General features: G+C 34.0%; 1 protein-coding gene across 1 annotated transcript in view; it reads left to right on the top strand.

The window, feature by feature from the left end:
- LOC150079240 (OTU domain-containing protein 3-like) overlaps positions 1-10,172 on the top strand; it is a 154,332-nt gene extending 144,160 nt beyond the window's left edge. The window contains exon 10 of the mRNA XM_090382743.1: positions 9,800-10,172. Within this exon, the coding sequence (XP_090238869.1) occupies positions 9,800-9,807 (8 nt within the window). The 3' untranslated portion in view covers positions 9,808-10,172. The remainder of the gene's footprint in view (positions 1-9,799) is intronic.
- Positions 10,173-10,762: the final 590 nt, after the last annotated feature.

Raw genomic sequence — 10,762 nt, forward strand, 5'->3', positions numbered from 1 at the left:
TTCGACACATACACTATGCTCTACACAAGGTAACTGCGTGGATTTTCACAAGAGCCCCTAGCTAGCTGCGTGGCAACAAGAGTAGTCACGTGGTTCAACGGATTTGTGATAAGTGTATGCAGTGGGGCACATAATAATAATAATATTTAGATTTTGGCTAATATATTTTTTATATATATTTAAAATTCATTGTGATCGACTGAAATTAAATACGCGATCGACTGGTAGATCATGATCAACTTGTTGGCCACCCCTGCTTTAGAGAGATGGGAAGGTCATAATCCCACTGTATAAGGTAATTCTAAGACTGCACTTGGAATACTCTGTCAAATTATGGACACCTCATCTGGAAAAAATATGTTCAGCTTCTTGAAAGGTCCAAAGTCCAGTGTAATGACCACGCGAGTTGTCCAAAGCAGGACTACTCTCGTGATCAAATTTACAAGAGGGCAGTCGTACAAGGAGAGACTTAAATTACATGGAGTAGAGAGCTTGACAACCTCTCTACTCCATGTAATGTGGGACCTGATTGGGATTTATAAGGCTCTTGGGGGGGGGGTAATAAAATGAAGGCAGAATTTTCATTTATAAAGAATTCTAGAACTAGGGACCATAAATTCAAATTACTGGAGAAGAGGGAAGAGGGAATTACTGGATTGCTAGATTGCAGTAAGTTTTCCTTTAGCCAGCGAGTTGTACTGGAACAATTTCCATTACAGGTAGTTGAACTGACAGTTTGAAGAAATTCAGAGGTCAATTGGATGAATAGGGGAGCACTTTTTTTTTTATTTTTGCTGGTGCAGCAAAACCTTGTGGCTTATATGCATTATATGGCTAATTCTAATACTTGAAAGTGATGAAACATTTCTTATCTTTGTAAAACTTGTATATCATGAATTATATCTGGCATAGTATAAAAGAAACTGCATTCATGCTGAAAGTAAGCCTTTCCTTCTGTCTATTTCATAAATATTTTCAAAAGTTTTTTAAAAAATCCAGTTTTATTTGATGCATTTTAGATGTTTTATATGCACACATATGCATTAAGAAATATGTATATACAGAAAAGTCACTATTCTAACATTTCCATGAGCCATTTTTTTTTATTCAGTGTTATAAAGAAAATTTATTTATTTTATTGGAAAATGAAAAATAAGTAAAAATTACCAATTATAATTAATAATCATAGACAGTTATTTACATGAAAGAACCATTTATTTTTAATTATAACTAGGGGGCTTCACCCTCTGCTCGCTTATTTTGATAAAGTAAAATAAAATACAGAAGCTTTTGTGTGTGTGTGTGTGTGTGTTCCTCTGCTATGAATATATAAATACATTACATATGGAAATCAAACATGGTACTGCATGGTCGTGTTAGATAAACATAGCGCTTGACCACGTTTAAACAGAAGCTTGTTTTGCCACAATAAAACAAGCTTCTGCTACATATTTTAGTATTTGTTACTTATTACCACGTAACCTGTATCCCTCTTCTCCCATTGGCTGAATAAATATCACTAGGAGGAAAATCATTTTAATGTATGGAAAGACTGAGTTAGATTACTGATTTAGAATTTTTCTTCCCCCCCCCACATCTATTGAGGTCTTTCAGCATTCAAATATTTTATCAAAAGCTAATTCTCTGTTACTTAAGAGTGAAACTTATATGTCATATATAAGCGATCCTTCTGTAATATATTTCTTGATTTCGTTTTGATTTTATTCCAAACATTGAATCTCTGAAGCACAGTCAGTGCTGGAAGATTGTACATATGTCCACAATTTGGAAAATGGCACTATATTTTTCCTTGTTGTTTAGATTGTAACTTAAGATTTTATTAAAATTTTTGATTTCTTTGTTACATATTTTTCAGCTATTACATATTTGATGTTATTGTATCGATTTACAGGGAACTCTTTCCTCGTATTGTTTGATGATACAGTATTAAAGCACTCCTGTACTTGGAAAACAGCTTACTAAATTCTCGATTCCATATTTGTAACTCATTTTCTGGAAATTTTTAACTTAGGTGATCACACAAAATCAACGATGAAATTAAATTTTTAATATTGCTGCTATACTTACCAAAGTACATCTCTCTTATTTTGGAGGTTTTTGCCCTATCTGTGCAGCTTCTGCTGTAGTAAGGGGACTTTTCTGAAAGTATTTAGTCAACTCTGCTGATTCATTCATTACATCATTTAATGCATTCAGGATTATCAAATAATTGCTATTAGAAAGATTTTTTTGTGTAACAGCTGGGTCATTGTTTACTGAAGCTTCACAAACAGTGTCATAAGATATATATCTCGCTCTTAAACAGCAAAATATCTAGAGAGCCACCTTGCTTCTTTTAGGTTTGAATGGAACAGTTTTATTTTCAGAAACAATTGCCATTTCCTCAACTTTGCCTCTTTACACTGAAGACCTACAAAAGATGGTATAAACTTTCCTCAATCTCCCTCATCATTGGCACATCTTTCAGGGCACCCACCAACCCTAGATCTTGAGGAGCTACACAAAGCTTAATTAAATGAGGAATGCACTTAAGTATGGTTGCAACACCATTATTCTTTCCTAGCATGCCATTTCCAATATGCCATCAGAAGTAAACATTACCATTTTCATCAAATCGAAATCAGTCTTATGGTAGAAGACTTTACATCAAAGACAGTCTGTGCATTACAAGCATTTAGTTTAATCAATCCCCCAAACATTGTTTTATATATTAGATTCTGGTTTCTGAATTTAAAGTATATTATTTCCATATTATTCAAAGAGATATCAGTACAAAGAGATAGTCACTGTTGAAGTCATTTCCCTGTGAACAAAACTATTTATTGACTGTAAAAACTCATGTATAGTTCTTACTTTAGCAGCTTGCTTGAATTTTCAAATACGTTGCCATAATGTTTTGCATGGAATTCACAGAGTATTTTCATTTACACTGCAACAAAAACATCGTCTGTTAGAATTTTTATTTCTGCTTTTTTTTTTTAATGCTTTACTTCAGCATTGTATAGTCTTTTTTTTTTTGCTTAACACATGCTGATTCTAGTAAATAACCTTGTATGTTCAACTCCTGTGGATGAGAAATTTTACTATTCAGAATATTTATAGCAGGTGGCTCTTCATATAATCTAACTTCGTGCAATTTCCCATTTCATACCAAAAGAGAAAGCAGAACTCACTTTTGCCTCCAAACAAAATTTGCAAATCAGCTATTTAGAAATGTACTCAAATATTTCTTGCAGATAAAGAATCTTGTCTTTAGGCTTCTGTTTCAAAAGTTTCACAATGCCACTCCCTTTTTGAAAAGCTGGAAGCCCTTTTTTTTTTGTTTAGCTTGTTTTATAGATTTTCTTCTTTGATTCATTTATAGGTTTTCTTCTTGGAAGTGTAGGGTCCTCAAAAATATCATTTCTAATGAAATGACTTGTAGCAAGTAATTTATTTCCATATTATTCATTGTAAAACACCTAGATATGTTCACACACTTTACAGTGTAACACCTTGTCACTAATGTATTTTTTCTTAGGCATGATGGAGGATGCCTGAATAAATTAAAGAAATGGACAAATCGCCATAAATGAAAAATCCTTGTCGTACACACCGAACACCTGGGTTTAGGTAATCTAACTCAAGAAATTCACAATAGATATCATTTTCTGGCAAATACCTGCAAAATTACGATGACAACGAAGCTTTCTAATGAGCTACATAATAAGACAGACATCTGAATGTGTTTGGCCGCCTGAAGTAGCCATGCATTCTGAACATCAAAGTGCAATACAAATGATTTATAATGAAATTCATTTCTTAAATAACAAAGTGAAGTAAGTGTGAAACAACTTATAAAGAAGACATAATGCGAGACCCCCCCCTGCATTTATTAAAATATGAACCTTGTTTAATTATTGGTTGATTTTAATTTCACAGTATAAGGAAAGTGAAGTACTCGTTATTCCAGTTCTATTATTGCGAATCTTACAGGTGCAACTAAGTTTAAAGCAATACCAAAATTATAAGCTTATATATCTTTCAAAATTTCTCCATCAGAATTATTGTTCTAAGAATAATAAATACATTACAAAGTGTCTGAAGAATTTTCTATTGTTTCAGAAGACTTTTAACAAACCTAATTTCAATAATAAACCAAACCGTTCCTGTATAATGAAAGCATAATCTTGTATCTTTAATTTATATAAATGAAAGGTACAAAACATTTCATTTAAATCTACTGAAATTTCCTATTGAACAATTTTTAGCATAAACAGCATCAGCTAAAAAAAAAAAAAAAAAAAAAAACCCTTCCCATTTCACCCATCTGGTCACTCCAAATTTGTCTAGTTCAGCCTTAAATTTATTTAAGCTATCAACTTGCACCATATGGCTAATAATAATAATAACTTCCACAACTACAGATGGATGTCTACCCGCTGGCTAAAGGCAAACTTCCGCACATCTATTATACAACTCTTTCCTCAGTTTGCATCTATGCCCCCTCAGGTTCTTAATATGAGCAAGCAGAAGTATCCTGTCAGCATTAAGCCTGCTCAAACCATTCAAGGCCTTATACACCACAATCAGATTACCTTGCAGGTGCCTAGTCTCCAGATGCTGCAACTTGCAGAACCTAAGCTTTTCTTCGTAAGCATACCCCTTTGTTCCTCTCACCGATCTTGTTGCCCTTCTCTGTACTCATTTTAGCAACTCTACATCCTTCCTAAAATGAGGCCAACAGACCTTTATGCAATACTGAAGATGTGGCCTGACCATTTCTTTATACAAAGGCATAATCACCTCCTTGTCTCTGCTAGCAAAATTTCTATATAACATTGACAAAACTCCATGATTTGCTCTGGCAGCACATCTGCACTGCTCAGAGAACTTTCATATCTGACTGCACAATTACCCCCAGGTCTTTTTCATTCTCCACCTCCCTGAGTGTAGTACCACACACTTCTATTCGGTTACTGCTGTCCATATGCAGTACTTTGCATTTGTCAATGTTAACTTCAGTTGCCACTTCTCATCCTATCATCTAACTTTTCTAGATCCTGTTGCGGTAGCATATTGTCTTTACTGTCATTAACAACCCTGCCAATCTTTGTATCATCTGCAAACTTGGACATTAAGCCTCTGTCGATATCATTAATAAATACACAAATCAACAATGGGCCCAGCACCAAACCCTGAGGGACTCCACTAGTAACATTAGTCCATGTAGAGTAGTGTCCATTTATTACCACTCTCTGCCGCCTCCCACTCAACCATCCCTTTATCTATTGTAGCAACTTGCCCTTAATGCCATACCGCTCCAATTTGTACAGCAGTCTTCCATGTACAACAGTATCAAAAGATTTCCTGAAATCCAAGTATATGATATCAAAATTATTTTTTGCATCCAGTTCCTTTGTGACCACATTGTAGTATCCAATCAATTTGGTCAGACAAGACTTTCCCTTAACAAAACCATACTGTGTCTGAACTATTACTGTAGTCTTGTCTAGCTGATCCTATATTACGGCTTTAACCAGTGACTCCATTGTTTTTCCCAGAACAGAAGTTAAACTAACAAGTCTATAATTATTTGTGTCACTCTTTGCACCCCTTTGGGGTGCATTTGGGGATACATTTGTACATCTCCAGTCCATGGGGACCTCCCCTGACTAAGGATGCTCCCATAATTATAGCTAAGGGTTTGCTTACTTCCCTTGCTGTCTCCTTCAATATAACTGGATAGATTCCAGGTGCCTTTTTTTATGTTTAACTTCAGCAATTTCTCCTCAACTTTGCTCTCAGTTATTACATCACTTAGCTCCCTGTTAGAGTTTGATAAACATCTGGCATTCCCCTCCTTGAATAACTCCTCATGTGTGAATGTAGATGCAGAATACTCATTCAGTTTATCAGCTACTTGAGGGTTCAATAGTCGAACCATCTATATTAAGTGTACCATAGATTTTCTTTCTATATCTTGTAGACAGGAAACAATTGAATACATTTATAAAAGATACATATCCAATAAAATGCAACTCTTTGGTGTTATTCTTCCTAATTGATTAAATTAATATGTGAAACAAATTTACTTTATTAATTGTAATTTTATTTGACCTTTATTTTTCATACAAATGTCTTAAAATGAGCTACATCTTATTTTACAGAAACAGTGCTCCAATAAAAATTGCAGTTAAGTTTTGTGTTTTATATTGCCTGTAGCCCCTGAGAAAATCACCATATGTATAATATAACATCTCAAAAAAAGCAAACATCTGTTCACTAAGAAAAATATCTCCAAACTGTTTTTCATATATTTTCAGTGTCTTTAAAATATCTGTGTATACAATTTATAAAAATAAATCAAGGAAAAATGTATTTTTGCAAAGAAATTGAAATTAATATTACATCACACTCCTAATAAAATAAATTAGAGGAGCAGTACTTGCAAAATGTCTCCTTTTTCTTCTAGATGAACTCTTCGGGAAAACAATCTTTCCCCCAAAGTGAAGAATAATATTTTCTTTCTTGAAGGTTTACTCTTTTTACAATTCTCCAATGAAAGACAAAACAACTGATTTAAGTGCAGTTATTTCAAAATGAACATGAATTCTTGTACAAAAGTGGGTATGAAATAATTCCTTTGGGATTTCCATACTTTCAGAAAAGGTAAGAATCTGATTTTTCCTGCATAGTTTGTGATAAAGGTCAATGGATGAACTACTATCATATTTTTTGCCCAAAAGTAATGCTGCTGTAGTTGAAGACTTGCAGGGTGGGAGAATGCATTTAACAGGGTGCACATCCTGCTGACTTCTAGGTAGGCCAGTTTGCATTGCCTCCCATACATCTTTTACTAATAATAAGACAATATGATCTTTCATGGGGGGGTGTGAGGTGAGGGTTAGGGAGGTACATTTTCCTTGAAAAATAATTTTGAATTATTTGTACTGTGGTTCTTCCAAGTCTTCCTGCATATATGGTTGCTAACAGATGTAAAGCATAACTTTTTATTCCAGTAATACAAATAGGCCAAACCTTCATGAAACAGAGCCCATGACAGACTGGGTACAGATGCAGCCATGCAGCCATTCCAGAATGTGTGCATGCGTGCTCAAAAAAAAAAAAAAAAAAAAAATTGTGTGCAACGCTTGCATAGCCATTATGTGGCTACACAGCTTAGAGAGAATCCTGGTATCCAGATACTTTTGGCAACATAGTGTTTATCTGATTTCTTTTCATTTCTATCCTCTCCCTCCATATTTTTCAGTCGATATTTGTGTTAAGAATGAGTTGTGTAGTATCCACAGATTTTTGTTCATTTTTAAATTTAATATATTTTTTGGCTGAAAATGGAAAAGGTTGAAATAGGTGAGTTGCTATTAATTTGTGTGGACAATTTTATGTGCAGAGTCTCAAAAATCCTGACCCTTTTGAATATTTCTCAGAAGGCAGTTGACCATACAAGGGCAGAGGAAAATTGACTAGACACCAATTTCTTTCTGTTTTACATATTTCCTTGACTGTGTGTCATTGTTACTATGTATTTGCAACATATAACATCTTAATTTTGCAAGGTAGTCAGTACTGGTTTACAGTGTAATAGTAGTAGTTTTTAAGGTGATTTTATTGCTGAAATCATAACACTTAAAATGGACATTTTAAAATGTCCCTTTTCAGCATTAGAATTCCTTCCCAAATATAACAAGTATTATCAGTTTCTATTAAGAACAAAGTTTTTATTATTTTAATGAGTATAACTTCTTTTAGTCTTCCTGTAGTTTCTGAATTCTTTCTCAAGGGTGGTAAAAGAATTTATAAGTTTGTACAACCTTAGCTTTTTCTGGGAAAACCTTAGAATGAGAACATTCTATTTTATCCAAAAACATAAAGTAAAGTGCAGCCATTATCAACCCACTGCAGGATGGAAGCCTCCTCAACAATTCATGCCGAGGGAAATGGACCATAATCTGCCACACTGGTCCAGTGCGGGTTGGCAGATTGACCGTATTCAGCAGTCCTTGAATCCCGGTCTACTCAAAGAGCGTGTGCTACTGCACTCCCACTCCTGCCCACTCGGCTACGGAGGCCTATTGCATTTAAACTGTTGTTTTTTGTTCTGTATTAAAATTATCTGGTTTCACAAAAACAATTGGTAAAAATCTGTAACAATGTCTTTACTCTGCATTTGTATGTATAAACAGTAGTTTGGAATTCCTCCTCAATTATTACACAGAATGTGCAGTAATTCAAGAGGAATTACATTGTTTTATAAAACTCCCCTTCTCTTCTGATTAAAGCCTTCCAGTAGTTACATGATATCAAACATGTGCAGGAAAGTGTATCCAATGTTTCTCATAGGTAATAAAACAATTAAATTTTGCAACAGTGTGACTTTCCAGCTGTGTAATGATTTCATTTCTGGACAAACTAAGGTAATTTTTTTATTATATAAAATACTAAGAAACTATATTTTTTGACATATAGATTTTAAATACAGTGTAACCTTGATATGACGTAGTGTCGGCTACATCACTACAGCTTTAATATGCTTATAATGCTTTTAATATGCTTATAATGCAAGTATTAAAGCTGTCGCAGGCGACAGCTTTAATACTTGCATTATAAGCAAAGTGTGTTATGGACAAAACTTTTTTCCCAGTTTTTTTAACATATATGCTTTATTTGCTAATGTTTAAGAGTATCCAGACTAAAAGACAAAGCATTAAATATTATACCATTACCTTTACATTCTACTAATATAAGGTAGATGGACTTGCATTTTATGCATCTGTTTTGAAATAGTCGTGTAATTTAGTTTTCTGGAACTGATGACAGCATTTTTTCAGTACATAATTCTTATCTGGTCAGATGCATTAAATGAAGATGTTCACTATCACTTTGTTGTTCTAACCTCATTAATGTTTTCAAGCATTTTTTGTTAATTTCTGTTGTTTTTTTCCTTATGCAAGTCATCCACATTACCTACCTTCTGAGTTATTCCAGCTTTTCTTCAGTTGTATAATTTTTTTCTTTTGGTGGCCTTTACTTCAGTCCTACTGATTTTCTAATTTTGCTGTGAATTTATTTCTGATGCCCTAGAATTTACTGTGTTAGAAAATTAAAATAAAACCAAACTGTGTCTGGCCTATCATAGTTCCGGAGTTAAGTCAAGATTTCTTCATAAATTACTTGTCAGTTCCCTGTATGTTTTTGTCTAGTTTGGCCGTTAGCAGTTTTTGCTATCCTATGTGTAACTTCTAGTCAAAGAAAGGATGTCATGTGCTGTTATTTACAAAAATCTACTTTACTTTGTAACTAACGTAACACCCTTGTTAAATGGTAGCTGTATTCCCCTCCAAAGATGGCTGTTTGTATTTAATGTTCCATTGATATACTCTTTTTATTGCATCTCTAGCTGAGGGGAGAAACTAGGTGTCCACAGTAATTAGTCTCTGACAAGTCTTGTTGTTTACAAAAAATACTTTGCAACTGAATACATCGAAGCGAATATACAGCCGATTTTTAGCTAATTTCCTCCCTTGGAAATATGGTAGTAGGATGTACAGTAAATATGAGTATATACAGTATTCACTTTTTCTAGTTTCCAATTGCTGGTTCTTTGGACACACTAATTTTTTTTTAATAATTCGTTTTGGGGAATATGATTATACCCGTGGTATATCCAAAACCACAATATGAAGAGTCATGTTATATCAAGGTTGCCCTGTATTTCATTATTTTTGTATACTTAACTAAAATTTTAAATGTCTCTGAAGGATTTTTCTTTTTCTAGTAAACTAAAGTTCCATTCAGCAATAGCCAATGATCTGCCAATTTCTGAGAACAGTGTGAAGAGAATTGCATAACATGGATATCCAGAGGGCTCCCCTACGACCACTGTTAACAGCTGGACATTAAAAAAACCCAATGAATATAAGCTAAAAGGTATAAAAGTGCACTTTTAATGATTTGAAAGCTGTGATGTGGTCTGGCAAATACAAATTTTACTTGTACTCTGATACCAGGCGCAGAGTTCACAGAAGAAACTATGAAGCATTTCATCCAAACTGTGTGCAAGGCATCGTACAAACTGGCAGTTGCCATTGATGCTTTGGGAATATGTTAACTATTAAGAACTGGGTATGCTACCTGAAATATCTACAGGTTTGAATTAGGCTGACTATACAAATATTCTGGATGATTGAATTTTTCAAGAATTCAAATGATTTGCATTACATATTAATTGAAAAATTACATGGGTGACTAATTTTTTGCCTTGTGAGGATGTCTGCAATGACTAAAGTAGTGGGTGTCTGTCGACTTGTGTGTTGACACAAGTTGACGGACACCCACTATAGTCATTGTGGATATCCTCATATCTGTCTTTAAACTGCTTATACCATTCAAACACACTGATACAACTTAATGTTTCATCACTATAAATGGTTTTTAACATTGTGTTTCTGTTGCAGATTTTCCCAGTTTAAAGCAATTGATATTTGTTTGTTCCTCCATTGCAAAATCATGACATCGAACATTAATGCTACTAATTAAACTGGTTGTTACGAGTGGTTGCAATCTGTCAGCCTACTCCACAATCTCTGTACCACCTGTTGGAGGAAGTTTGAACTACAGCACACCACAAAAGATCACTTTGCTCAAGTTCTTGTGACCAAAGTGATCTTTTGTGACTGTGATTTTGCAAAGACAGCTGGTAAGTGTTTATGTATTATTATTTGCTGTATAAAAATTAACC

This window comes from Mastigoproctus giganteus, chromosome 10, assembly GCF_048544385.1.
Source record: "Mastigoproctus giganteus isolate SK-2022 chromosome 10, ASM4854438v1, whole genome shotgun sequence".
In the NCBI taxonomy this organism is placed as follows: Eukaryota; Metazoa; Arthropoda; class Arachnida; order Uropygi; family Thelyphonidae; genus Mastigoproctus; species Mastigoproctus giganteus.